At 35.7% G+C, this 25,334-nt stretch overlaps 11 protein-coding genes across 14 annotated transcripts; 7 read left to right on the forward strand and 4 right to left on the reverse strand.

The window, feature by feature from the left end:
• Positions 1–602: 602 nt before the first annotated feature.
• Positions 603–3,920, forward strand: LOC104744229 (serine/threonine-protein kinase PBL35). Its single transcript, XM_010465243.3, has 6 exons — positions 603–1,351; positions 1,685–2,022; positions 2,129–2,264; positions 2,632–2,768; positions 2,855–2,978; positions 3,156–3,920. The coding sequence occupies exons 1-6, from the start codon at positions 1,129–1,131 to the stop codon at positions 3,665–3,667; spliced, it is 1,470 nt and encodes a 489-aa protein (XP_010463545.2). The 5' UTR covers positions 603–1,128; the 3' UTR covers positions 3,668–3,920.
• A 783-nt stretch (positions 3,921–4,703) lies between these two features.
• Positions 4,704–6,490, forward strand: LOC104744230 (hypersensitive-induced response protein 3). The gene is made up of 4 exons (XM_010465244.2): positions 4,704–5,219; positions 5,296–5,416; positions 5,538–5,726; positions 5,822–6,490. Exons 1-4 carry the CDS (start codon positions 5,031–5,033, stop codon positions 6,175–6,177), a joined length of 855 nt encoding a protein of 284 aa, XP_010463546.1. The 5' UTR covers positions 4,704–5,030; the 3' UTR covers positions 6,178–6,490.
• Positions 6,491–6,532: 42 nt separating this feature from the next.
• LOC109124534 (mitochondrial outer membrane protein porin 1) lies at positions 6,533–8,779 on the reverse strand. The gene is made up of 6 exons (XM_010465245.3): positions 8,461–8,779; positions 8,064–8,131; positions 7,686–7,796; positions 7,494–7,580; positions 7,162–7,370; positions 6,533–7,079 (listed from the first exon to the last, which is right to left on the reverse strand). The coding sequence occupies exons 1-6, from the start codon at positions 8,507–8,509 to the stop codon at positions 6,773–6,775; spliced, it is 831 nt and encodes a 276-aa protein (XP_010463547.1). The 5' UTR covers positions 8,510–8,779; the 3' UTR covers positions 6,533–6,772.
• Positions 8,780–9,532: 753 nt separating this feature from the next.
• On the forward strand, positions 9,533–11,779 carry LOC104744232 (putative pectate lyase 7). Its single transcript, XM_010465246.2, has 4 exons — positions 9,533–9,931; positions 10,190–10,946; positions 11,027–11,272; positions 11,360–11,779. The coding sequence occupies exons 1-4, from the start codon at positions 9,738–9,740 to the stop codon at positions 11,582–11,584; spliced, it is 1,422 nt and encodes a 473-aa protein (XP_010463548.1). The 5' UTR covers positions 9,533–9,737; the 3' UTR covers positions 11,585–11,779.
• Positions 11,780–12,570: 791 nt separating this feature from the next.
• LOC104744233 (uncharacterized) lies at positions 12,571–14,506 on the forward strand. The gene is made up of 6 exons (XM_087487528.1): positions 12,571–13,117; positions 13,221–13,270; positions 13,384–13,456; positions 13,534–13,647; positions 13,732–14,044; positions 14,142–14,506. The coding sequence occupies exons 1-6, from the start codon at positions 12,610–12,612 to the stop codon at positions 14,440–14,442; spliced, it is 1,359 nt and encodes a 452-aa protein (XP_087343654.1). The 5' UTR covers positions 12,571–12,609; the 3' UTR covers positions 14,443–14,506.
• A 129-nt stretch (positions 14,507–14,635) lies between these two features.
• On the reverse strand, positions 14,636–15,475 carry LOC104744234 (uncharacterized). Its single transcript, XM_010465249.2, has one exon. The coding sequence runs from the start codon at positions 15,370–15,372 to the stop codon at positions 14,878–14,880; it is 495 nt and encodes a 164-aa protein (XP_010463551.1). The 5' UTR covers positions 15,373–15,475; the 3' UTR covers positions 14,636–14,877.
• Positions 15,476–15,725: 250 nt separating this feature from the next.
• On the forward strand, positions 15,726–16,403 carry LOC104744235 (uncharacterized). The gene has a single exon (XM_010465250.3). It carries the CDS (start codon positions 15,820–15,822, stop codon positions 16,216–16,218), a length of 399 nt encoding a protein of 132 aa, XP_010463552.2. The 5' UTR covers positions 15,726–15,819; the 3' UTR covers positions 16,219–16,403.
• A 921-nt stretch (positions 16,404–17,324) lies between these two features.
• On the forward strand, positions 17,325–18,075 carry LOC104744236 (uncharacterized). Its single transcript, XM_010465251.3, has one exon. The coding sequence runs from the start codon at positions 17,412–17,414 to the stop codon at positions 17,796–17,798; it is 387 nt and encodes a 128-aa protein (XP_010463553.1). The 5' UTR covers positions 17,325–17,411; the 3' UTR covers positions 17,799–18,075.
• Positions 18,076–19,166: 1,091 nt separating this feature from the next.
• LOC104744237 (homeobox-leucine zipper protein ATHB-20) lies at positions 19,167–21,440 on the reverse strand. 2 transcript variants are annotated; one of them, XM_010465254.2, is made up of 4 exons: positions 21,212–21,440; positions 21,034–21,147; positions 20,559–20,944; positions 19,167–19,761 (listed from the first exon to the last, which is right to left on the reverse strand). In XM_010465254.2, the coding sequence occupies exons 2-4, from the start codon at positions 21,125–21,127 to the stop codon at positions 19,423–19,425; spliced, it is 819 nt and encodes a 272-aa protein (XP_010463556.1). In that variant the 5' UTR covers positions 21,128–21,147; positions 21,212–21,440; the 3' UTR covers positions 19,167–19,422. The 2 variants fall into 2 exon arrangements, with proteins under 2 accessions (XP_010463556.1, XP_010463554.1); XM_010465252.2 differs by having other exon boundaries at positions 21,034–21,426.
• A 4-nt stretch (positions 21,441–21,444) lies between these two features.
• On the reverse strand, positions 21,445–23,084 carry LOC104744238 (binding partner of ACD11 1). Of its 3 annotated transcripts, XM_010465257.3 has the most exons (6): positions 22,933–23,084; positions 22,803–22,840; positions 22,541–22,686; positions 22,391–22,466; positions 22,226–22,327; positions 21,445–22,131 (listed from the first exon to the last, which is right to left on the reverse strand). In XM_010465257.3, exons 3-6 carry the CDS (start codon positions 22,654–22,656, stop codon positions 21,673–21,675), a joined length of 753 nt encoding a protein of 250 aa, XP_010463559.2. In that variant the 5' UTR covers positions 22,657–22,686; positions 22,803–22,840; positions 22,933–23,084; the 3' UTR covers positions 21,445–21,672. The 3 variants fall into 3 exon arrangements, with proteins under 3 accessions (XP_010463559.2, XP_010463557.2, XP_010463558.2); XM_010465255.3 differs by lacking the exon at positions 22,803–22,840; XM_010465256.3 differs by having other exon boundaries at positions 22,803–22,935.
• On the forward strand, positions 22,971–24,927 carry LOC104744240 (pyruvate, phosphate dikinase regulatory protein 2). Its single transcript, XM_010465258.3, has 3 exons — positions 22,971–23,737; positions 23,939–24,578; positions 24,697–24,927. The coding sequence occupies exons 1-3, from the start codon at positions 23,360–23,362 to the stop codon at positions 24,801–24,803; spliced, it is 1,125 nt and encodes a 374-aa protein (XP_010463560.1). The 5' UTR covers positions 22,971–23,359; the 3' UTR covers positions 24,804–24,927.
• Positions 24,928–25,334: the final 407 nt, after the last annotated feature.

A 25,334-nucleotide genomic window follows, 5' to 3' on the forward strand; every position in this document is an offset into this window, starting at 1 on the left:
TTTAAGCTTCACTAATATCGAAAAAGAAGAAAGTGAAAATGAAAAGCAATTTTGATTAGATTTAGAGGAGCTTCTTTTCGAAAGAAGCACAGACAAATTAAATCCTAGTTACATCATCTCAATAGATTTTCTTCTTTTTCCGGCAAAAATCTCAAAACATCGAATATTTGTTAATACTAATTGTTATAGTACCAAGTTGAGTAAAAACGGTATAGTAAATCTAAGTGATTTGAGTTTTTATGAGATTTTAAATGATTTTGATGATTTTAGGGAAATTAATATGATTTATTGTTAAATTCTTTTAAATCTTACAAAAAACTATGAGATTTAAATTTCAGTAATTTTTACTAAAAAATCTTCTTTAAGTTTTCAAAAAAAAATCTCTAAAAATCATTAAAGGTCTAAATTGTAGATTTTTAAATCATTACTTAAATAATAATAGATTTCAAAAGATTTTTTAAAATCAATAATTGAATAACAATATATTTTAAAGTTAGATTTTTAAATCATTAATTTAATAATAATAGATTTCCAAAAGATTTTTAAAATCTATGATTGAATAACCTAAAATTTATAAACTCTATATAAATCATTTCAAATGTGAAGTTGAATACATCAATCTCCTATATAAATTTGATTGGGATATTAAACGACTTATTCTAGAACAAAACTGGTTAGAGAGAGAGAGAGAGATAGTTTACAAAAAATTATTACAATAGGATACGAAATTGTAATATGCGTTTTGTAACTGTTGAGACTTGAGAGAGAGAGTTAGCAAACAAACACATGATGCTATGTATGCTATGATATGATTCTGCTGCCCCAATCTCTCTCTCTCTCTCTTGCCCGTCTCTTCTTCTTCTTCTTCTTCTTCTTCTTCTTCTTTCATCTCTCTCTTCACACAGACATCAAATTCCCTTTTTGACTAAAGTTACGCCACCTCCCTTCGTTTTCTCTTTCTTTCTTTCTTTCTCCCCCAACCCAACAAGTGAATCTTACTTCTTCTCTCTTTACAACTGCGATTCTGATTTTCTAGGGTTTCTGTTTTTACCTCTCTCGATTGTGGTCTGATCAAAGTTTCGTCCTTTTTTTATTTTTTGGGGGAGAGAGAGAGAGAGAGAGAGAGAGATGGATTTAGATTCTGTCAAAGTTATGGAGAATTGGCAATCGGAGAAAGCTAATGAGAGTGAGACGAATAAGAAGAAGAGAAGGAAGAAGAAGAAGAACAATGTCAGAAACAGTGAATGTAAAGAATCTAATAATGGGTTTTGGGTCAAATTTAAGTTTATGGTTTGTTGCGTGTCTTCTACATCAGACGTTGAGAGTTCTCTCACTCTCTCTTCAAGCACTGGTATGTCCTCTTCTTCTACAATTCCCAGCTCCATGTAAATAAAAACCCTTCCTTTCCAGTTTCAGATGATAATGTTTCTTCTTAATTTTTTGTGGATTTTTTCCTATAATTGTCACACAAGAGTTATGTTTCCATCTAGGGTTTTTTTTCCCCCATTTGACAAACTGAGAGCAAAACCTCAATGTCATTGTAGTTGGTTTACCTAATTTTAGCTCAACTAATTTGATGAGTTGGCTCTTTTACAATTTTGCAAAATGATTCCTTTCTCCATCTTGTCTTCTTGAAAGTGACATTTTTTGTAGCTAATTGACTCTTTTTTGTTTTGATTACCAGTGGGAAGTAAGTCCGCAACTGTGAAATCAAATGATCAACCGGTTGGTCCAGTTTCTTCTACAACTACAACTAGCAATGCTGAAAGCTCTTTGTCCACTCCTATGATTAGTGAAGAACTTAAGCTCTATTCTCACCTCAAGAAGTTTACTTTCATTGATCTCAAGCTTGCAACTAGAAATTTCAGACCCGAAAGTCTTCTCGGTGAAGGTGGTTTTGGTTGTGTCTTTAAAGGATGGGTTGAGGAGAATGGGACTGCTCCTGTTAAGCCTGGCACTGGTCTCACTGTCGCTGTCAAAACCTTAAATCCTGATGGACTTCAGGGTCATAAAGAGTGGCTTGTAAGATCTTTCTTTCTCTGTTTTTTCTTCTTCCATATCATATATCCTCCTTTTCCATTGTTAAAACTGAGCATACAACTAAAGGTTCCTGTTTGTGTGTTTGCAGGCTGAGATTAATTATCTCGGCAATCTTCTCCATCCCAATCTTGTTAAACTGGTGGGTTATTGTATCGAAGATGATCAAAGGCTGCTGGTTTATGAGTTTATGCCCCGAGGAAGTTTGGAGAATCACCTTTTCAGAAGTAAGGAAACTACTACAGCCCTAAGTTCTTTATACGCAAGCTAAATTCTTTCCCTTTATGTTTTCGATACAAGTGTTTACAATTTAAAGATGTATTTACTCCATATTGTTAAAGTTGGAACCTTTAAGACTGCATCTAGCTAAATTTGGAACATTGGCACCTTTTAGTGCAGTCTTAGATGGTTTATATTGCTTGATTAGTTGATTACATTGAACCACGGATCAATAACTAAATCCCTTACATCCTTAGTACTACTAGTTTTAAGATTCTGTGGTGTATAAAGTGTGTTTAAAAGGGCATAATGCTTTTGTATGATTTATCTTCTCAGTTATAATTGATGTTAAACCTTTTTCTTTGTGAATTAAAGGGTCGTTGCCTCTTCCATGGTCAATTCGGATGAAGATTGCATTAGGTGCTGCAAAGGGTCTCAGTTTCCTTCATGAAGAAGCTCTAAAGCCGGTCATTTATCGAGATTTCAAAACCTCAAATATTTTACTTGATGCAGTATGTTTTCCTCTCCTCTAAATCAACATCTATATATACACGTCTGTTTCTTTGCCTCTAAACTCTTACCATTTTTCCAATTTCAGGACTACAATGCTAAATTATCAGATTTTGGTCTTGCCAAAGATGCTCCTGATGAAGGCAAAACCCATGTGTCTACTCGAGTCATGGGCACTTATGGTTATGCTGCTCCTGAGTATGTAATGACCGGTAAGTCTTGTTTTGCTTTTGGGATTTCATTCACTCATCTGCTTATTTCTTCTCTATATGATTGAATATAGAAAGTTAGAGACCGAGCTGGATACTACCCGTTTGACATATATGCATCAATGTTCATTATTGGTTTGAGATTATATCTATAACTAGTGTCCTTTTTTGACTCCTTAGGTCACTTGACATCAAAAAGCGATGTTTACAGTTTCGGTGTGGTTCTACTTGAAATGCTGACTGGTAGAAGATCTATGGACAAAAACCGACCAAATGGTGAAAACAACCTTGTTGAATGGGCGAGACCACATCTCCTGGACAAAAGAAGATTCTACAGGTTACTTGATCCGAGGCTTGAGGGTCATTTCTCGGTGAAAGGAGCTCAAAAAGTGACACAGCTTGCAGCAAAATGCCTTAGCCGTGACCCCAAAATAAGACCGAAAATGAGTGAAGTGGTGGAAATCCTAAAGCCTCTCCCACATCTCAAGGACATGGCTAGCACGTCTTACTACTTCCAGACTATGCAAGCTGAACGTTTGAAATCTGTGTCAGGGTCAGGGTCAGGTCGTGGATTAGGGTCAAGAAATGGGCAACCTGTGTTTCGAACTCTGTCTAGTCCTCATGGTCAAGCTGGTTCCTCCCCTTATCGTCATCAGATTCCATCTCCTAAGCCTAAAGGTGCAACTACTTAGAGATTTTGCACTTTCCTGTGACGTAAGCAAGAACGTCTCTTCTTAACAAATGTAAAACAACAAATCGATATTTCTTAACCCGATGATTTTAAAAGAAAGGCGATTTTTAAGGTTTATTCTGAAGAAGATCCCAACTTGTGAATGTTACCTTTGTGACCTCATGTGTTTTCGTCTGTTGTATTATTGAACAATTGTCTTCTTAGGGGTAATATTGTCGTCATCATAATGTATTATTTAGTCGTTTTCACTTTCACAATCGCTTCACCAATACGTAAAACAACCTCTTCCTCATTAGTCATTACTACCACTAGTATAATAAGATATTTAGTACATATCAAGAAGGGGTATTGGATAATGTGGATGACATTTTGCTTTGAAAGTTTGAATTTTGTTTCCTCTTTGCGAGTTTTTGGACTTATCTACTTTGTCGCTTCACATAGATAACCGAATTATTTAAAATATACAAAAAGACATGTCATAATGACAACTTTTCTTACGTGAAAATTATTACTAAAGTATTATTCAATTTCTCAAATACAAGAACATTATCCATTTTCTTCATATTCCATGCGAGCCTCAAGGACCAACGACTTTTATTCAAATGAATTATTATACAATTAATTTCCTTAGTTTTTGGTCGTAATTTGTTTGGTTTTAAATGTTCTTTGCTTATCTTGATCATAATTTTATTAGTACTAATTTTAAAACAATATACATTCAAGTTCAACTAGTAAAGAAGAGTAAAGGACCGTTCCAACTTTCAAGTTTCCCAAAAGTTCGGTAATCCCCTCCACCTTTTTCCAACAAACACAACTTAATATTCAAACAAAATATAGATATAATAGAACCATATTGTGTTATTTTTATTTCGAAACCATATAACAGCTACAATAGAAACCACATTGTTAATTTTTTATTGGAACGCATATCTAATAATTGTTCAATAGTGACATTTTCTTTGACTTTTCAAATATGTTTCTCACTAGTCTCTAACTTTGCAAATGACATATAAAGGAAATTTGGTTTAATAAACTAAGTATAATCCTAACCAAAAAAAAAAGAAGAGTAACCGCTAAGAATGACAAATATTTATCAAATTTAATAATTTATTGTTCTTCAAGATATATACTACTTGACATTTCAATGAAAATGTCACACTACTGAATAATAATTAATAAATAGGAAATTTCCGAGGAATGTTACATGACATCTTGACATGATCACCTTCTTCCTCTTATCAATATATAGATAGCTCTCCTGCGACTTTCCTCTATCCCACAAACTCACAGAGAGAAACAAAACAGAGGCCGAGACATATATTTAATCCATTCATAATCTTCTTCTTAGTTCTTTGTAAGATTTAATGGGGAATCTTTTCTGTTGCGTGCTTGTGAAGCAATCAGATGTGGCGATCAAGGAGAGGTTTGGCAAATTCCAAAAAGTTCTGAATCCAGGTCTCCAATTTGTTCCATGGGTCATCGGTGATTACGTCGCCGGTACACTAACTCTCCGTCTCCAGCAACTCGATGTTCAATGTGAAACCAAAACAAAGGTAACTATAACACATTTTAAACACACATGTATATACAAATCTCCTTCTTCTAAATTCATCTTTGATCCTGTAACAGGACAATGTGTTTGTGACTGTGGTTGCATCCATACAATACAGAGTCTTGGTTGACAAGGCAAGTGATGCTTTTTACAGACTCAGCAATCCAACCACCCAAATCAAAGCCTACGTCTTTGATGGTATCTCCTTCTTTGTCCTTCTCAATACAGAGTATTATTATAAGTTGTTGTTAACAATGATAAAGTGATGTTTTTTTGCTGGTCAAATTATTGAATTCTTGTTTTGTTTCTGGGGTCTCAGTGATCAGAGCATGTGTTCCAAAACTGAACTTGGACGATGTGTTCGAGCAGAAGAATGAAATCGCCAAATCAGTGGAAGAAGAGCTAGACAAAGCCATGACTGCTTATGGTTATGAGATCCTTCAAACCCTAATCATCGACATCGAGCCTGATCAACAGGTTAAACGTGCCATGAACGAAATCAACGCCGGTAAGTCCCCAAATCTTAAAACCCAAAATCAAAAGTTGGATACTTATTGATTAGTATTGTTGGTTAATTGGTTTTAAAATCTGTAATTGTTACAGCGGCGAGGATGAGAGTGGCGGCGAACGAAAAAGCAGAGGCAGAGAAAATCATACAGATAAAGAGAGCAGAAGGTGAAGCCGAGTCCAAGTACCTGTCGGGACTCGGAATCGCTAGACAGAGGCAAGCGATCGTGGACGGTCTGAGAGACAGTGTTCTAGGGTTCGCAGGTAACGTGCCAGGGACGTCAGCGAAAGATGTGTTGGACATGGTGATGATGACTCAGTACTTTGACACAATGAGAGATATCGGAGCAACCTCCAAATCCTCGGCGGTGTTTATTCCTCACGGTCCCGGCGCAGTTTCTGATGTGGCAACGCAGATTCGAAACGGGTTATTACAGGCTAACAATGCCTAGTAGTAGACTTACTCAAGTCAAAATTGTCTTCGTCGTCTCTGTTAATGTTTTCTATATTGTTGTTATAAGTTTTTTAATGTAACGGTGTGCTGATTGTGAATTGTCATGTTGTACCTATCTCTTTCGTGAACTACAACAAACGCTTTGTATCTGATTTGGATTTGTATTTTGTATCTTTCTATTTTGACCAAAAAAACTTCCAACTTGCGAGAGTGAAAAGTCAAATTATTGATTCGTGGACCTCGCGGCCCATCTCATTGAATACCTATCGATAAACGCGTGGGCCTGAATTGAAGCCCATCGCATTCAACTCTACTTACTTGAACACGACCATCTGATGAATATGCAACTATCATACATGAACCCAGATACATTGCAAATAAAAATTGAAACCGAACAAATTGTTAGGGTTTCATCACATAACCTCAAGATGATCCTTTTTCAACTTATTATTCTTCTACAAATCCGACAAGAAAATGGGAAAGTTGAGTAGTAGCCATTCAAACCATGAGTAGCCATGTAGAGAGAAAAACAGAACGTAGAAAGAAACTAGTTAAAAAAAAAGCTATAGCAACTTCTTCTTCCATCTCAGTTTTCAAGGCTTGAGTGCGAGAGCCAAACCAACTTTAGCATTCTTGTCAATGGCCTTTGTGTCGACTTCTCCAGAGATAGTGAAGAAGGACTTGGGCTTCCACTCGTGTTGAATGAGCGCACTGGCAATACCGGCACTGTTAACACGTGCTTTCACAGAGGTCAAGGGGTCAAGCGAGTGCTGTGTTCCAACGGTTATGGTGTTGTCTTTGTTAGAGAACCTGTGGCTCACTTCTGCTCCAACGGCAGTGTTGAACACCGGGTTCACAATGTGATAGTAGGACGCATTCAATAGATCAAACTTCTCGTTCCTAAACAAACAATAAACCGAAATGATATTAATAGATAATCAACGAGAAACCATCCAAATATCTCACTAAAAAATCAACTTACACGGTAAGGGAGGCAATTAAGTCCTCCTTAGCAAAGCTTAAACCAGCGTTGATCTTGGTGAAATTGCCAGACTTGGTGTCGAATGAAACATCGGTACCAACAGCCAAGACATTGGTGCCAATCACACCAGAGAAGTTGACAGTTGGGTTCTGAGTCAATCCCATGCTTGTGCTGATACCGGCATAGTCATGCAAGTATTGCACCTCAATCTGTTTATAAGAAGAGGAAAGAAGAAAAAAAAACGTGAAGTTAACTCTCTCAGCTGATGACGCTCTAAAACTATACAAAGACATAGGTTCGTTCGTGTAGTGAATAGTGATTACAAACAATACCTTGCCAGAATTTTGGTCAGGAGCCTTGAAGCTGAAGATAGACTTCAGTCCAGGTGCAGCCTCATCAACGGTAGCAGTGATCAGGACCTGAAACCAAATACACACAAACTTGTAAGGAGCGTAACCAAAACAAACCAAACAGAAGTATGAAAAATAGGGGTAGAGAAGAAAGAAATAAATAAATAGACTTACGGTAGAATCAGTGCAAACTTTCAAATCAGTAGTAACGTTCTTTTGCTTGGATTGAAAAGCAACATCTCCCAACAAAACGTCACCTTTCTTAGTTCCAGATGAGGTGATGGCCTACAAAGAAAGAAAGAACCAGGTTATGAGTAAAAGGATGGCCAAGGGATAGAAGAAATCCAATCTTCAAAAAAAAGTAGAGAGTAAACAAATTTGAGAAACAAATGCTGATTTCAACACAAATACTCAGAAGTAAACACATAAGGCTAATGAGTAAGGCAATAGTAGAAGCACACTCTAGAAAGAATAAAAACTCAAATAAACCGTAATCATCTATAAACAATACAGAGCTGATAGATACTCAAAGAGAAGAAACTAGAAACTTACAACACCAGCAGGGGAGTAAGTGGTGATACTGAACTTCTGATCGCTGTTGTGGTCTCTGTACAGAAGATCTGCAAACAAGATTTACAGTATTCAAATTGACAATCCCAGAAGACCAAACCAACCATGACCAAATCGAGCAAACACACAAATCGAGAGTGAACCCCCAGGGGAAAAATACTCATATATATATATCAGCAGCAATAACAATAATAATCGAAATCCATATAACATTTGAATCGCTCTAATACGCATGCATCTATCATCGACAAGACCGAGAAAATTTAAAGTCATGAACAAAGGGAATCAAAATCCAGAGAAACGGAACCCTAATAATAATAAGATCGTTCCTGGGAGACAAACAGATTCATCAAATTCAACGAATGAAAAGAGATAATACCTCTGGCTTTTTTGCCGATTTCGGTGTAGAGACCAGGACCTTTCACCATTGTTGCTTTGCTTTCTCTGTTGGGGAAGAAAAAAAAAAAAAGAAATTGGAAGAGAGAGAGCTGAGGGGAAAGATGTGTGTGGGCGTCGTCTCTCTCTGACTCTCTCTCTCTCTATTAAGAGATTGAAGAAAACCCTAATTATTTTTATTTTTAATACCCTAATTATTTCAGAAGCCAAAAATGTTATGAGCCGTTGGATGGAGACACTCTGTTTCAGTTTTCCTTATCCGCAGCCGTCCATATATATTTATTCCCCTCTCTCACCAAGACGAAATTATTTTTTCTTCTTCTTCAATATTTATCAAAGCGGCGTCGTTTACTTTCCTTCTTTTCTTACCACGCATAAAATGAGATAAAATGGTGTATTCTTTTGAATTAGGCACAATAATTTATTTCACATTTACTTATTTTGATTTTTACACAATTCTTTCTATTTGTGGTGATTGTGATTTAAGTGACAAAAATTTAAATATATATATATATATATATAATGAAATAATAATGTTATTTTTTCATGGTTTTGACTTTTATTTATAGTGATATATCAACCCTGAAATAAATCTTTACATCTTTAAGGGCACCAATCACAAATAAAATCTTTCTCAAAGCTTTCCAAATAAGTTCACGTAGTTACTAGGATTCAAAAAACCAACTTGAAATTGAAAAATCATATATGGTGTATCTTCAGAGAAATCACGATATTATTGATTCATATGTGTATTCTAAGTCAACAACCGATGCCTTTTGACAATAACTAGCATCTTCACAATCACTACCTTTTAGATGTATGAGGAAAAGAAAGTGATTGTTTGTATTGCTAAAATCAGTTGGAAAGCTTGATAAACAATATTTTTTCTCTCTCTCTCTCTTCGTATCCATCCAAATTTAGAAGAAGAAAATAAAATTAACAAAGAAACCTGTCCACAAGTAATATATGGTGGCGTTCCATACATAACGGGGAAACTTTCTAAATATAGAAGTCAACTTTCTTTTCAAGTTTTTTATTATTATTATTTAAACACCAACCTTCACGTTTCTCAAACTTCGCAATACGATTCATCTACCAAAAAAAAGGCTTTAGGCCGAACACATATAACCACCTAAAGCCATGTTTAAAGCTTAGCTGCTCTCCATATATATATTTCAATATATATATAAAAGATTACCCCTTTAAGAAAAAAAAAAAAAATTAATATTGTTTTCTGTGAAAAAGGGGTAATCACATACAATGGAGACGGCTAGGCTTGTAAAGTTAGTGTGTGTGATTTGTATTGCCAGTTTGATTCCGACCATACGAGCCAATGTTGCCGAGACCGATGAGTATTGGGTAAATAAGGCCAATGAAGCTCGTAAACATACCCTTATGGCTTATCATCCTGATCCTTATGACATCGTCGACCACTTCCACGAGCGTCATTACGAGTAAGCCCTTTTCTATTGTTGCATTCGACCTGATTTGTCTAGTTCAAAATAGGTTTGGTTGTGATTATGTATTATAAGAGAGTAGACGGTTTTGGATTACTTCTATCATTTTGTTTAAAATTAGGTTGCAAAAACTATATTATCAAGAGTTTTAACAAGGATTAGAATGATAGCGATATTGATGATAATTTTTGTTAACTAATCAAAAATGAGGAATTTTGGCTTATGATAGTTTTTTGGGTTGGTGTTTATCTTCAGCAACTCGACTGATGTCGAGGGGACCGAGGAAGACAAGGCGGTCGATTCCGCGGAAGATGAGGACGTCATTGAGATGACTTCTAGTCCGACAAACAGCACAAGGCGGAGCCTAAGTGGCAAGCGCAGGGGAAGAGGAAAATGGAGCAAGCTAAAGGGACCTTGCACCGCAAGCAACCCGATTGATAAATGTTGGCGTTGCCAGCCCGATTGGGCCAGGCGTCGTAAGAGGCTTGTTCGTTGCGTCCGTGGGTTTGGTTACAGGACCACAGGAGGCAAACGCGGTCGCATCTATGTGGTCACGAGCCCCAGAGACGATGATACGGTGAACCCTAGACCTGGAACACTGCGTCACGCTGTGATACAAAAAGAACCGCTTTGGATCATTTTTAAGCACGATATGAGCATTAGGTTAAGCCAAGAGCTAATGATTGCTAGTCACAAGACGATCGATGCTCGTGGCGCTAACGTGCACATCGCATATGGTGCCGGTATCACGATGCAGTACGTGAAAAATATCATCATCCATGGGCTTCACGTCCATCACATTGTGACAAGCAGTGGCGGTTTGATAAGAGATTCGATTGACCACTTTGGGCAAAGAGGACAGGCTGATGGAGATGGGATCTCTATCTTTGGGGCAACAGACATTTGGCTTGACCACATTTCTATGTCTAAATGCCAAGATGGCCTCATTGACGCTATAATGGGCTCCACCGCAATCACCATCTCTAACTCTCATTTCACCCACCACAACGATGTGAGCCTTCACCTTGAAAACCTAATTAGCTATTGACTACTCAAGTTAACTAAATGAACTTGTTATGTTTTTGGGTTTAGGTGATGTTGCTCGGTGCACAAGACCACAACCAGGATGACAAGAAGATGCAAGTCACGGTGGCTTACAACCATTTTGGTAAAGGACTCGTACAGAGGATGCCTAGGATCCGATGGGGTTTCGTCCATGTTGTCAACAATGACTACACTCATTGGGAGCTTTACGCGATTGGAGGTAGCCAAGGTCCTACCATTCTCAGCCATGGAAACCGTTTCATCGCTCCTCCTCACAAACAACATTACAGAGAGGTATAAGATATTTCTCGATATGTGCATATTACATCAAATAAAAGTTTGAGGTTTAAAACTAATAGAAACATGTGTAATAATATATAGGTGACAAAGAGGGATTATGCTCCAGAAGCTGAATGGAAAAACTGGAACTGGAGATCCGAGAAAGATTATTTCTTGAACGGAGCATATTTCAGACAATCTGGAAATCCTCATTTCAAGTGCTCGCACTCAAGGCAACAGATGATAAAGCCCAAGCATGGTGTGGCCGTTTCAAAGCTTACCAAATACGCCGGAGCATTGGATTGTCGGGTCGGAAAAGCATGCTAATATATATAACTCACTACTACCTTTTTCTCTTGTATCCTAGGCCTATCTATATTATAAGAAATGAAAAACAAAAATCATGGGGTAAAAATTGGAAAGGATTCTTAATCTATAAAAGTCTCTGTGTGTAAAATATATGCGAACGGCAGGATACTTTGTAACTTTAATTTGTTTGTGTATGTTTTGGTTGTGTGCTCATTAATTTTTTGCTTCTTTTTTTTTGTGTGCTGCAAATATGAAACACCAATGAAAAAAAATATAATTAAGGCAATCAATTTTTAAAAAAACAAAGACTTTATTTTTACACTGCATACTATATATTCCGAATAATATAGTTTTAAGAGATATCTATATTATTATTGATTAGTATTGTTCAGTGACACGCAGCGCAATTTCTAATTGAAAATCTCGAGCAAGGATACTGGCGTACTGCCGAAATCTTCGAATGATCTTACCGAAACGTTAAAAGATCTTCTTTATTGCTATATAGGCTTGACATTAATTATGTTATCATGGTCATATTTAACAATATCATTAAAACGGTACAACCATGAAAAAGAATGACAAATAGCACCAGTTAATTAGTGTTATGGTGATTCATGCAGCATTTACAATAATAATAATAAAACAATTTCGATAAGATATTGCTGTTATTTGTAGAGAGATCTCAGCATTCTTATTTTCTCTTAAATCCGAGATTTGAATTTTTATGGGTAATCATAGTGAAAAGGAGATATACTAATTTACATAATATGTTTTCTCCAATATAAAGTGTATAAATTTAATTAATAACCTATAGTTCTTCCAAATATGATTTGTTTTGTTTTTTTTCGTTAAGAGTAATATTTTTCAAATTTGAACTGAATCGAAATATGATATAAAATATATATGGTGCGTGATAATGCTCGAAATGTGTCTCTCCCAAAATAAAATATAAATAAGAAAAACAAACCATCTATAAATATACACCAAGAGTCACTCACACTTACATATACACACAAAAAGAATAAGAAAAAAAAAAAAAAAAAATGGTTAGGATTTCAGTTTTATGGATTTTGGTTATTTTGGTTACAATAGGAGTCATGGTTAGTGTCTCATTCGCTGATAACAATGAAGTGAAATCAACTGATTTGAAGAAAGTCAAAGGAGAAGAAACTGATCGTTCCATTAGTAAGGTAAATGATCACGATGATGATGATGACGACAAAGATAGTGATGGAGATCATGATCATGATCATGATCATGAAAATGATAATGATGATCATGACAATGATAATGATGATCATGACAATGACGATCATGATCATGATCATGATAACGATAATGATAACGATAACGATAACGACAACGACGGAGAAGATGACAATGATAATGAAGATGACGGTGATAATGATGGTGATGGTGATGGTGATGATGATGATGAAGATGAAGGAAAGAAGACGCTGGGGGTACACGAGCTAAAGAAGGGGAATCTAACGGTCAAATTTACAAACAGGGGTGCTTCTATCATGTCTCTCCTTTTCCCTAATAAACATGGTTAGTGGATCAATCGTATATTATACTGTGTGTCGCCGTGTCGCGTTTTATACGTATTCTTATATACATTAGTAATAGTAACATTCGAGTAATTATCTTTCAGGAATAGTTGAGGACATTGTTCTTGGATACGACAGCGTTAATGACTACACGGTAAGTGAAAAACCTCTACTTTTGGATTAAAATTAATTAATTTTGGTACAGACCTTCAAAAAATTAGCTACGGTATTAACTTTTAAAAAAAAAATCTAAACTTGTAAAATCAGAATGATACGGTCTTTTGTGGAGCGACGGTTGCACGTGTAAGCAATACTAGAGAAAAGACCGTTGCCAACGATGGTAACAATACCGAATTAACATATCTATGTACAGCTTGGTTACTTCATAAATCATACTACTTTCTATAATTTAATTAGGTGGGAAGAAAGGGTCTGGTGATGTGATTTGGACTGTTAAGAAACACAACCATAACAGCAAAAAACCTTATATTGTTTTCACATATACAAGTCCTGATCATGGCGATCATCAAGGTTCGTTTTTTCATAACTTTATATTTGCATAAATTATCAAGATATATAGAGAAAGGACTAAAATCATCCATGTTAATCAAATAGGGAAACTTGAGGTCAGTGTAACGTATAAGCTGGTGGGAGAAAACAAATTGAAAATGGTGATGGAAGCAAAGGCTAAAGAGAAAACAACTCCGGTGAATTTAGTTCATCGTTCTTACTGGAATCTTGGTGGTCGTCGTCATAACGATGGAGACATCTATTCTGAAGAAATTCAGATTCTAGGTTCCGGTTATGCTCACCTCGACGACAATCTCACTCCAACCGGGAAAATCCTATCCGTTAAAGGAACACCGTACGATTTTCGCCAACTCCGACCTATTGAAGCCAACTTCATTAATGAGCTTAAGAAGACAGGGTACGTAATTCAATGTTTCGAACAAACCGGACATATATTGAACCGGTTTGCGCTAGTATAATTCTTTTTTTTTTTTTTTTTTTTTTTTGGAATGTAGGTTTGGTATAAATTATTGTCTAGATGGTGTTGCAAATAAGATGAGAAAAGTCGTGGAGCTTGTGGACAAGAAATCGAAGATAAGAATGGAGTTATCTACAGACCAATCTGGTCTACGATTCTATACCGGAGAAAGGTCTAAAAACAATAAAGGAGAAAATGGATCGGTTCGTAAAGCTTACACTGGTTTATGTCTGGAATCACATGCAATCAATTACAAGTATCTTCCTTTGCAGATGGTTGAACCGGGGAAAACTAATTATAAGCATACTATGCTTTTTATGTTTTCGATTGTTCCCTAAACTTCGTCAATTTTTCTGCAAAGCTTATGACCAGAAAAATAATAAGAATAAATCTGTTGTGTTAGTTTTCTTCTTTTTGTTTTTGTTTTTGTTTTTGGCCATATTACTCTAATACTTTATGTTAATTTTTAATTTTACTTTAAAATTATCAAAAGTGTTAACATAGATTATGATAGACGATGGAGATATAATATTTGAAAATTTAAAAATTGGTGTAAGTTTTATTTTTAGTATTTTCAACCAAATACAACATGGACATGCTAAATTACAAAAATGTTTGTTACACAATAAAATCATTGATACATATATGCATATATTGTATGTTGAATGCGTCTGTGTGTGACAAGATTTTTTCTCTTTTCACTATTATGATTTTTATTTTGTTAATCAAAAAGGTTAATTACTAGATATTATAAATCTGCCAATATTCTTGTTCTAAGTTTTCTTGAGCAACTTGACAATGCGTTTAATGGTAAACATGAACTCTTTCTCTTTCTCCGGAACCACCGAGTTATATGCATTCTCCTTCCACGCTCTGTAGAAAAATGATTCTTTTTCAACGAAAATGTTTGCTTCGTTAGCGTTGTACTTACCGTTCTTGATAGAATCTGTCATCTCATTAAGCAGCGATTCAGATTTCACCAAAGAGCTCAGTTCGCTTTTCATATCACCGCTTGATGTCTTCTTCAACGTTTTCAACTCTCCAAGCATTTTTTTCGCCTTCTCAATTTCCTTTAGAAGATTGGCTTTGGACTCTTCTTTCATCAGTTCACTTTTTTCTTCTCCTTGTAACTTTTTCAAAGTTTCGGGTTTGACATCGCGGAGCTTCACTAGCTTCACGTCTCTCGCTGCAGCTTCATCGATGTTCCATCCTAGTGCGACGACTAGGGCCACGATTAGGCCTGACACTACAAAAGATTTCTTTGCCATTGTATTGTGTTTCACTTTTTTTTTTTTTTTTTTGAAAAAGGCTTTACGTTGAGACAAACCTTCCTGCCTCTCAAATATATGAGAGGACTGCAACTTAATTTCGGTGGTAGCCCTTTACGAGGAAATTATTATCCAAAAGTAGATGGTTAAAATTTGATGTTTTATTATAAGTAAATTGCTATTAATTTTTTGATTAGCTGACTTTAGAAAATATTTGGCAAATTTTGTGGATAACCAAAGAATGTTGAGCAACCGAGAGTCAATACAATTCTTCGTTGACCATCAATACGTACATATACTATTTTTAGTCACAAGTAAATAGTATAAGATACCCCAAAAAACACAACAAATGAACTCACATCTCTTCTTGCCTCTTTTCCTTTAACAAATTATTTGAACATAAAAATTCAAATTGATTTGTTAAGGGGAAGATTGAGCTTTAAAACCATGGCAAAGATCTCCTTCTTGCTTTTCGCTATGGCCCTTATCGCCTTTCTCCACGCTTACGAAGCTCGCCACTTGGCAAAATTCGATGAAGCAGCATTTGTAAAAGACTTGCATAAAGCCGAGGCCATGATCGAGAAAGAGGTAAAGGCCAAGAGAATAGACATTCAAGGTTTGACATCTGAGGTGAAAACTTTGAGCAAATCCAAAGCGGTGTTGAGTGAACTTGGAACCGCTTTCAAAAAGGATATGAACTTAAAGCCTTACGAAAAGAAACTCAAAAAGATCAGCAGGGTTACCACCGTTAAGAAAGCACCTGCAGCTGTTGCGAAAAAGAAGAAGCCTGTATCCATCATCCAATCGATTTTGAAGGACTTCGGATTAAACGGAGGGAAAAATTGACACACAAATTAGGGTATGATTATTGTTTTCATGTGTTGAAAGGGGGTTTGGACTTGTCCATGGAGTTTAGCTTTACAAGTGAGAGGAGGAAATAATTCTCACATACTTGGTATATTAGTTGCATCATATTGTATTGTACCTAATACAATTGAATGAAATATCAATACTACATTTATTACTAGTGATATCATAAAAATTTTCCATACGATTTTTTTTTAATTAACAGTCTGTGGATACAAAAGGTAACATATAAAAAAACAAAACACACTAACAATAACTTAGAAAAAAATGAAAATACGATTGTTTATATGAATATATATTCAGATCAAAACATGAAATATACAGTACAAATAAAAAACGTTTTGCTATATCCCTCAACACAATCATATGCTATCCAACAAAATCTTTAATCTTCTATGACTCTTATATTTACCCATGCAAAATTTAGAGGAAGTAGAGATACACGTACACGGCCTATATTGACTAATATGATTGTTTAGTATTTAATATTATCTGTTTCACTAAAAAATCCAGCTTTATCACACTACTAATAAAAACTCTAAATTTATGTAATTAGAGATAAAAATAAAATAAAATAAACTAATAGTAATTAATATCTGTGAAACAAAAAAAAAATACTATAATAAAAGTAAAAGTAGTATTCTGCTTTGTAATAGGACCCATAAAGAAAAACAGAGCTCCAATATTTCTGAAGAAATTTATATCAGCTACAAAGTGCTTATAGGCAAACTTTTGAGGCAGCTGCATAGGACTTTATCTCATGCATGGGTAAGTTTTGCTTTGAATGGTTCAGCTTCCCATATATGATTGATTAATCAGTTGGTTCATCGCATAGCCGTTATACCAAAAATATCTAAACAAAGAAGTCAAGAATCATATTTTTTGACTTCCCATAATTGAAGGTTTAAGGTTTTAGATAAGATGACAAACAAAAATTTCGTTATGCGAATATTGTGGGTGACCAAAGAAAATTAAGTAATGAAGTCAAAACCATTCCTTAACCATCAAAATATGGATACATTTTACATACTATTTTTACGCAGAGACAAAACTATAAATGATTTTACGAAACAGACACACGAACTCACTCCTCTCATAAAAATATTTTCCTTTTAACAAACTATAATTTGATCTATTTCAAATTAAGTTAAAGGGAAAATCAATCTATAATCATGGCAAAGATCTCCTTTGTGCTTCTCGTTGTCGCCCTTATTGCTTTTCAACATGTCTCTGAGGCTCGTCGTCCGATTAATGTTAACGAAGAAGTGGTTGAAAACGACTTGCACCAAGCCAAAGACTTGCTCGAAGAGGACTTGAAAGAAAAAGAAACGAACATCAAGAACTTGGAAAGCGAGCTGACTTTGTTGACTGATTCTGAGAAGACGCTCATTCAGCTCGAAGATGCTTACAAAAGTGGTAAGAGTCTTGATCGTTTCGGGAAAAAACTCAAGAAATTCAACAGGAAGATCAAACAAGCGCCTGAGGAAGTGGGATACGTTTCCATAATCCAATCCATTTTGATGGATTTGGGATTAAACAAATCGAAAAAGAAATTTTAATTAGGGGTTTGATGAGCGTTTAACTTTGATGCGTTCAAAGGAGGTTTTAAATTTGCCCATGGAGTTTGGCTTTACAAGTGAGAGGAGCAAATAACTTGCCCATAGTATATATATTTAATTGCATCAATTGAATAATTAATCAATTGTACTACAATTAAATATGGAATGTATTACTACTACTAATACTGTTAAGGTCTTTTTGTTTTAAGGTTTTTTTAATGTAGTTCTTATCACAATGCATCTTAAAATTAGTTACAGAAATATAACAGATTCAATCTCTTTGTTTACCACACTTAAAATTAATAATTTATGAGTTGATATCTATTAACTAACATGCATGTATAATTTTTACCAAAAAAACATGCATGTATAATCATGTGCAAACCATAATATTAAAACATTATTATTCAACATGCCAATGCATATATAGCTAGTCCAACAAACTGTACACAAAATAAACATACGCACAACTAAATATTAATTTCTGAAATTACAAATACATATATATTTTTTTAAAACAATCAAGATTCGTCTCAAAGAGAATGAACCCAAAAGAAGAGTGAAGTACTCTTTCAACACTGTCTCCACTTTTGTTTTCTTCCTTTTGGTCTGTTCTTCTTTGTGTTTTGGGAACGTGTGCTTTTAATACTCTTCCAGTCTTCCTCTTTACTATCCTTCAACGTAAAATTATTTGAAGAAAGTAACGTAGGATAGTGACCATGACACATATTTATGACAAAAGTAATAATAATGTAGGATAGCTCTGGGTGATTAGATATTACGTACAACAAAACTACCATCGAATAGATTTGACTCAAAAATTTAAACCAACAAAGATATTATGTATATAAGTCTAACTGGTAGATGACGAAGGGGTTTTACGCTGGTTTGAAAACGTGAACATTTGGTATATACGTCGGCGCATGGGTTTTTCTTTTAAATGGTTCCATTATAGTCCATGAAAATTCAAAATTGCAACTTGCAAAGATAAACTAATAAAATATATTTTAAAAACTCTTTGCAATATAATATAAGCTATGGATCATGTTACGTCAATGACAGAGCTGGAATCCCACTCGAAGTCACATGCATATGAATCTTTCTCACTTTTATATCCTTATTTTTCTTAATCAATCTGTACCAAACCTATATCAAATAATATAAAACTAGATATATAAGTTGAGGAAACCATGATTTTTAATCTCAGTCAATTTGGTTGAGCCTTAAAAATTAAAGAGAGTGGTTATTCTTCTTTTTTTTTTTTTTTTTTTTTTGAGCCACTACATATATCGTAAACGGTGAATCCCAAATCTAAAAAATGTTGTCGGATGAATGCATTAGAATTAATTTTATGACTTAAACATATAATTTGCTCAAATAGTAAAGATTTATTTTATTGTTTTAATTAATGCAACAACAAATTTTCGCACTATACACCAATGCTCTACAAACCCAAAGAAACAAAATGAACAATTTAAATTTAAAAGAGTAGCAATAATTCCAAAGAATCAAATTCAAAGAGATGAATTGTTTCTTCTTCTGATCAAAATGATCGTGGCGATGATGATGATTACGATAATGTCATGATGGTGATGATTTTGTTGAAGAGCTATAGGATCATGAATCAGTTGAATTGGTGGGGATGGTTGTGGTTTGGGTCAGACCATGCCCAATAACCAGCCGACGTCGTTTCATCAATGCCATTAAACATGTTACAAAGGCTCTCTTCTTGAACCATCTCATGATTCTGGTGATGATCATCATTATCACGATGTGCAGATGATCGGATCGATGAAGGGAAAAGGTCTTTGATCGTGTTCACATGTGTCGTAGTGATCTCTCTAGGCATCTCCAGATTTATGTCTGAACTATTCTCTGTGCTTCCATTGTTGCTCCATGAGGCTTCTGCTTCTCTCTTTATGATGTTTGATTCATTACATTCTTTGTTCTTTAAAGCCATCACCTAACCACCACACAATTCAAGTGTTATGTTTCAGAAATTCAAACGTAGATGGAATACATCGTCTCCTATGCATAATGCATTATATTTGTCATAATTTCAATTCTACATGCAAATAGTATCACTTAGATAAACTATATACTTCGATATAAATTTTTGAAATGGCAAAAGAACAAAAATTACTAAAATATACTTTTAAATAAGATAGAAACCTTAGTTATATAATTTAAATTATCGTAAGACTGTAGAACTTATAAAATTCACTTACTTAATTTTTTTTTGTAACTATAACTTTTTAATAATTATAAAATCATTTAAAACACACAAAAATGATATAATAAGAGCAACTATAAAGTATTCTTCTTAATTCTGGTTAGTGCTTCCTACACATGCCATTACTTGATAGTCATATGGGAATGTATTAAATAAATGTATATATTTGATCAAGAATCCTTTATTTAATAAACAAAACACCTACTGTCTTTTGACAAACATCTTATGGTGTTGGATCATGTGCCTAGCAATAATCTATTGCATATTTGCATATCGTATTAAATGAATCTATCCTACTTACACACATAATATGCATATACAATATAAACCGGATAAATTGTACCAATCCAAGCCAAAAATCAAATAAAAGTTTGAAGAATTATAGTACTAGATTTCATTTTACGTTTCTCAAGAAGTATTAGTCTTGCAAAACCAACAAAAAAAAAACTAATCAAATTATAACTGAAAGTTGAATTAAATATTTTACTATATGAACACATATAGTATACTTTTATATAGTTACATACCTCAGCAAGGAGTTTCTTGTTGTAGGCAAGTAGAGAATCATTGTCGGATTTAAGAGACTCAAACTGTTTCTTGAGTGAATCATAATCTCTCTCGAGCTGTCTAGTCTTCCACCTAGCTCTCCTGTTTTGAAACCAAATCGCGATCTGTCTCGGTTGCATCCCTAATGCTTTAGCTAGTTGTATCTTCCTCTCTGGCTCCAGCTTGTTCCCAAGCTCAAAGCTTTTCTCTAATGCCTTAACCTGCTCTAGTTGCAGTCTCTTTTTCTTCTCTCCAAGCATAGTATGCGCCCCATCGTCTGATAGATTCTCCTCATCCAAGGTTTGATTATGATCTTCTTGCACGTTCATTAAAGACATGGATCTGTTCATCATATAGTTTCCTCCTCCTATATACACCAAGAAAGGCAAAATATATAATTCAAGAGTTTTATATCAATTTTATGCAGAGAGATAGATAGAGAGAGCAAGTGAGTACCACTGAAAAGATGAGGAGGACATGAAGGGAGTTGATCTTGACTAGTGTCTTCATGAAGTTGTTGGAACATAAAACCATGTTGAGGAAACGCCATCTCTAATCTCAATCCTGCGTCTGCGTCTGCGTTTGGATCAAACACATACATGTATATATATATATATATATACGTACAAAATACCTCAGAATGATAGATCACTGATATGCTCTATTGGAATTTGGAATAAATCTAGTGATGACGAAACGGTTTGTTGTTTGTAAATTTGGAAATAACAATTGAGTTTGGAGTTTCTTGTGGATCTCATCAACCTCTCATATAAGAGAAAGAGAGAGGAAGAGAGAGAGAGAGGAAGAGAGAGAGAGAGAACGAGAAGGAAGAAAAGATCAAGTTAGAGAGGTTTCTAGGACCCATCCTTTATTAAAAAAGCTTAGGCTTATATTATTATTATTATTCATATATTCATGTATAAACTCTTTGTTCATATATTTTATAAGTTATCTCTATAGTTTTCTCATAAACATACAAGTAATAATATGTAACGTTACTAATAATATCTTCAAGATGCTTTTTTTCTTTATCTCACAACACTTGGAAGAACTTCACATGTCGACACATTTAATTATGTTTTGAAACGAGAAGAGTCAACTGCTTCCTCCTCCACCCATATGGGCCGCTGCTTTTGCAGCCCGGCCCAAAGCATCTGAGAACCATAAAGCCCCATTAGCAAAGTATCGACTGTTCACCACACCAGTCGCTGCAGCTGCAGCCACTTTCCCTGTAATGGTGGCTGCAGCCACGGCAGCCGTTCCTGTGACGAGAACCGCGGATTTTGTGAACTCCGAGAAATGATATTTCTCGTCTGCTGATCTGACCACTTCCATACTAGACTGAATGTTCTGTGTGAGGCCAATGTAATGGCTGATCTCTGCCAATTTGGTGGCTACCAAGCTTGAGAATCTCTGAGACTCATCCAAAGCTCTGGCTTTACCGATGGCGTCTGTGCTTAGAACGTAGCCTTTAGCCAACATTGTCTTTACAACTTGTTGAGCCACGGTTACAACTTCTCCAGGTGATGAAGCAAAAGCATCCGAACGAGTGGTCTTTAAACCTCAAGAAAAGAAAGATTTTGAGAGTCTTTTAAGACTTGGCTTCTTATATAACCAAAGAGTAATCTAATAAGTCTGTTTTTGTTACCGTTACACAATAGTCGTCTTCTTTTGGTGTGAGATGGTTAGATTCATGTAAATAGACACCGTACATGGATATCGAAACGGTTTGATCAACGATCGTAGCTCCCTGAAAACGTTAAAAAATCAATACCAATTTAACAATTTGGAATGTTTTGAGGAGTTCACTTACGCTAAGCAAGACAGCCATATCTAGAGCATACGCATCTCTGAAGGTTACATAAGCCGTTAACGCATCCCCTTCGTACCTGAAATACATGGAGACATTGAACAAGAATCCAGGAATTAATGAAAATGTCTCTTGAATGATTTATAAAATTACCCGGTGATCTCGACGAGCTCGACGATTCCACAGTGAGAAAAGAAACTATGAACATCTTTCTCAGTGGCTTGAGGAGACAAGTTGGTGACTTCAGCAACGTAACCACAAGGATACATTGTTCTGTTTTCTTACACAAACCTAGATACCTAAAATCAAAGAAAAAAAAAACATAAACAAGATTCTTGAATCAGATTTCTTGACAAACTCAAGAACTACCATTATTGACATTATAAAGTAGCCCTTTTTAATTCTATGTCCATACCAAATTGATTGCAGAGAGAACAGAGTAATAACATCACCCTAAGTTATAATTAAATGAGACGTATCAACAAAACAATTCGGAAACTTCGAGAAGCACACACAAAAACTCGATTAGTGTTTTTTTAGCTTACCAGATATATAAATAAACTGATCAGGAAAGAGTGAAAGCAGAGGCAACGAAAGAGACGGAGAAGAAGAAGAACACAGAATACGTGTGATTGATTGTGAGAGAGAGAATTTTTCACTTTTCTTTTCTCTTTTCATTTTTTGTCGGCACGGTATCAATGTTGTTTTGTGGACGACGAGGATGTTCTAATCCGCGCGTCAACGATACGCTCTAATGATGCGCGTTATTGATCTTACATCGTTGAATAATGAGCGCAATATATTGGCTTTAATGGGCTTTTGAAAGCCCATATGTCTGTTTCTAAAGCCCAACGAAAAATAGATCCGTCAATATCTCATATCAAAACGGTTGGACCACCGTGATTTGGATAATATAATTAACGCCGGCGTGACAAGCTGAAAACGTAACCGTGGTTATCATCATCTTTAACGATGAGCCAACACGGCGTCTCAGGCAATCCCGAACCTCCAATTCCGACAGGTTCGTCGAGTCCGAAGATGAAGATTAGTCCCAAATTGAATCGCTGGTCCATGGGCCGAGCTTTACGATCCGGTGGTGTTAAGCTCGACCGTCCAATTCGCCGTACCGATAACACGCATTTCCGTCAAGCAACGGAATCCAATGAGACGGAGGAGGATGATAAGAAGACGTCGGCGATTGACGTTGAGATAACGGCGGGAAAGTCTATCTATTTGATTTCCGACGGGACAGGGTGGACGGCTGAGCACTCCGTTAACGCCGCTTTGGGGCAGTTCGAAGATTACTCGGTGAATCGTGGGTCTTCTGTAAATACTCATCTCTTCTCTTGGGTAAGCAAAAAAAACAATCTTTTTTTAATTTCCTTTTAAGTTTCATCATCAATCACAGGGAGTTACAATTAGTGATCTTTGTACCTAGTTGTGATGAGTTAGGTTTTGGAACTGTCACGTTAGGGATGAGAACAAGCTCATTTTGTTAGGGTTTGAGAATTGTTATGACTCTGGTTTGGCTTGGGTTATTGTTCTGTTCAGGTTGAGGATGAGGAGAAGCTAATAGAGATTATTAACCAAGCGGCCAAGGAAGGAGCAATGTGTTTCTATACTTTAGCAAACCCTTTAATGGCTAAATCTGCTAAACAAGCCTGCGATCAATGTGGTGTGCTTTCGGTTGATATCCTAGGACCAATCATCGAAGGGATTGCGTCTCACTTAGGTGTTTCTCCATCAGGTCTTACCCGTGGAGCAGCTGGTAGGGTCAAGACTCTCAATGATGCATATTTCAAAAGGATTGAAGCCATTGAGTTTACCATTAAGCAAGATGATGGGACTTTACCCGAGAACTTAAGTAAGGCTGATATAGTTCTAGTTGGGGTTTCTCGGACAGGGAAGACGCCGTTGTCGACTTACATAGCTCAAAAGGGGTACAAAGTTGCGAACGTACCGTTTGTGATGGGTGTGGAACCACCCAGGACACTCTTTGATGTTGAACCGAGAAAGGTTTTTGCTTTGAAGATTCAGCTTGTTGTACTTCAAGCGATTAGGAGAACAAGGGCTAGAACTTTAGGGGTAGATACACAGGCAGAAAACAATTACTCAGGGATAGATCCTGTTCGGAAAGAACTGGATTTCGCGTCAAGGATCTTTGCGGAAAACCCCGGATGGGCAGTGATAGGTAAACAACAACACTTAAAAACTTATTCTCATTTTTGTTACTCAATGTTAGCAACAACAAGGTTTTCAAGTAGACAGTATTCTCATGTTATTTTTGGGGGTTGTGGTTGTGGTTGCAGATGTGACCAATAAGGCGATTGAAGAAACCGCGGCTGTGATTCTGCGGCTGTACCATGATGGTAGAGACAGTACTACTTCAGTACCGTGTATCTCACAACGCTACTAAGCTCACTCCTTTGACAGTATTGTCAGTATATGATGAAACAGTTTGGTAGTATTTTCCTGAATTGAAAGATAGACCTTTGTATTAACTGAATAAAGTATCGGTAATATAATAAGTTAATAACAAATCAAACAGAGGCAGTAATTATTTTAGTTGAATTTTCATTTTCATGTTCAAAGAGAGATGCACACCACGCCGTCTCCAGAGGGGGGATCAAACTAGGGGAGGTGTAATTTCCTCCAAAAGGGGTTGCACTTGCACATGCCACTAAGACGCTCACCTCTATTGGATAAGATTTAATACGGGCCTGTAATTAATTTCTTTAATTAGAATATGGTAATATAATAGTATGTATAAAAACAAAAGAATAATTATCATCAGCATTCAGTTGAAACGTTGCAATGTGGATGTGTTGGCAAAGTTGATAAACGTTTCTGGAGTCCATCGTGAAAGACAATTTTTAATTTAGAGAATGCTAAGAGATGGCGGTAGTTTTAAAAGGTTAAAGCGTCGCGGTCATATGATTTGGCCTAA

This window comes from Camelina sativa, chromosome 15, assembly GCF_030686135.1.
Source record: "Camelina sativa cultivar CO46 ecotype springtype chromosome 15, ASM3068613v1".
In the NCBI taxonomy this organism is placed as follows: domain Eukaryota; kingdom Viridiplantae; phylum Streptophyta; class Magnoliopsida; order Brassicales; family Brassicaceae; genus Camelina; species Camelina sativa.

Coding starts and splice junctions, on each gene's coding strand:
- LOC104744230 (XM_010465244.2), top strand. CDS start 5,031: ATGGGGAATCTTTTCTGTTGCGTGCTTGTGAAGCAATCAGATGTGGCG. Junction 5,417..5,537: donor CAAAGCCTACGTCTTTGATG/GTATCTCCTTCT, acceptor CTGGGGTCTCAG/TGATCAGAGCATGTGTTCCA. Junction 5,727..5,821: donor CATGAACGAAATCAACGCCG/GTAAGTCCCCAA, acceptor TAATTGTTACAG/CGGCGAGGATGAGAGTGGCG.
- LOC104744235 (XM_010465250.3), top strand. CDS start 15,820: ATGGCAAAGATCTCCTTCTTGCTTTTCGCTATGGCCCTTATCGCCTTT.
- LOC104744234 (XM_010465249.2), bottom strand. CDS start 15,372: ATGGCAAAGAAATCTTTTGTAGTGTCAGGCCTAATCGTGGCCCTAGTC.
- LOC104744232 (XM_010465246.2), top strand. CDS start 9,738: ATGGAGACGGCTAGGCTTGTAAAGTTAGTGTGTGTGATTTGTATTGCC. Junction 9,932..10,189: donor TTCCACGAGCGTCATTACGA/GTAAGCCCTTTT, acceptor GTTTATCTTCAG/CAACTCGACTGATGTCGAGG. Junction 11,273..11,359: donor ACAAACAACATTACAGAGAG/GTATAAGATATT, acceptor AATAATATATAG/GTGACAAAGAGGGATTATGC.
- LOC104744238 (XM_010465255.3), bottom strand. CDS start 22,656: ATGTATCCTTGTGGTTACGTTGCTGAAGTCACCAACTTGTCTCCTCAA. Junction 22,467..22,540: donor GAGCTCGTCGAGATCACCGG/GTAATTTTATAA, acceptor CATGTATTTCAG/GTACGAAGGGGATGCGTTAA. Junction 22,328..22,390: donor ATATGGCTGTCTTGCTTAGC/GTAAGTGAACTC, acceptor TAACGTTTTCAG/GGAGCTACGATCGTTGATCA.
- LOC104744240 (XM_010465258.3), top strand. CDS start 23,360: ATGAGCCAACACGGCGTCTCAGGCAATCCCGAACCTCCAATTCCGACA. Junction 23,738..23,938: donor ATACTCATCTCTTCTCTTGG/GTAAGCAAAAAA, acceptor TGTTCTGTTCAG/GTTGAGGATGAGGAGAAGCT. Junction 24,579..24,696: donor CCCCGGATGGGCAGTGATAG/GTAAACAACAAC, acceptor TTGTGGTTGCAG/ATGTGACCAATAAGGCGATT.
- LOC104744229 (XM_010465243.3), top strand. CDS start 1,129: ATGGATTTAGATTCTGTCAAAGTTATGGAGAATTGGCAATCGGAGAAA. Junction 2,265..2,631: donor GGAGAATCACCTTTTCAGAA/GTAAGGAAACTA, acceptor TGTGAATTAAAG/GGTCGTTGCCTCTTCCATGG. Junction 2,769..2,854: donor CAAATATTTTACTTGATGCA/GTATGTTTTCCT, acceptor TTCCAATTTCAG/GACTACAATGCTAAATTATC.
- LOC104744237 (XM_010465252.2), bottom strand. CDS start 21,178: ATGTATGTGTTTGATCCAAACGCAGACGCAGACGCAGGATTGAGATTA. Junction 20,945..21,033: donor TCCTCCTCATCTTTTCAGTG/GTACTCACTTGC, acceptor TGGTGTATATAG/GAGGAGGAAACTATATGATG. Junction 19,762..20,558: donor ACAAGAAACTCCTTGCTGAG/GTATGTAACTAT, acceptor TGTGGTGGTTAG/GTGATGGCTTTAAAGAACAA.
- LOC109124534 (XM_010465245.3), bottom strand. CDS start 8,509: ATGGTGAAAGGTCCTGGTCTCTACACCGAAATCGGCAAAAAAGCCAGA. Junction 7,797..8,063: donor CTTACTCCCCTGCTGGTGTT/GTAAGTTTCTAG, acceptor CTTTCTTTGTAG/GCCATCACCTCATCTGGAAC. Junction 7,080..7,161: donor TTAATTGCCTCCCTTACCGT/GTAAGTTGATTT, acceptor TTGTTTGTTTAG/GAACGAGAAGTTTGATCTAT.
- LOC104744236 (XM_010465251.3), top strand. CDS start 17,412: ATGGCAAAGATCTCCTTTGTGCTTCTCGTTGTCGCCCTTATTGCTTTT.
- LOC104744233 (XM_087487528.1), top strand. CDS start 12,610: ATGGTTAGGATTTCAGTTTTATGGATTTTGGTTATTTTGGTTACAATA. Junction 13,118..13,220: donor CCTTTTCCCTAATAAACATG/GTTAGTGGATCA, acceptor ATTATCTTTCAG/GAATAGTTGAGGACATTGTT. Junction 13,457..13,533: donor AAAGACCGTTGCCAACGATG/GTAACAATACCG, acceptor TAATTTAATTAG/GTGGGAAGAAAGGGTCTGGT.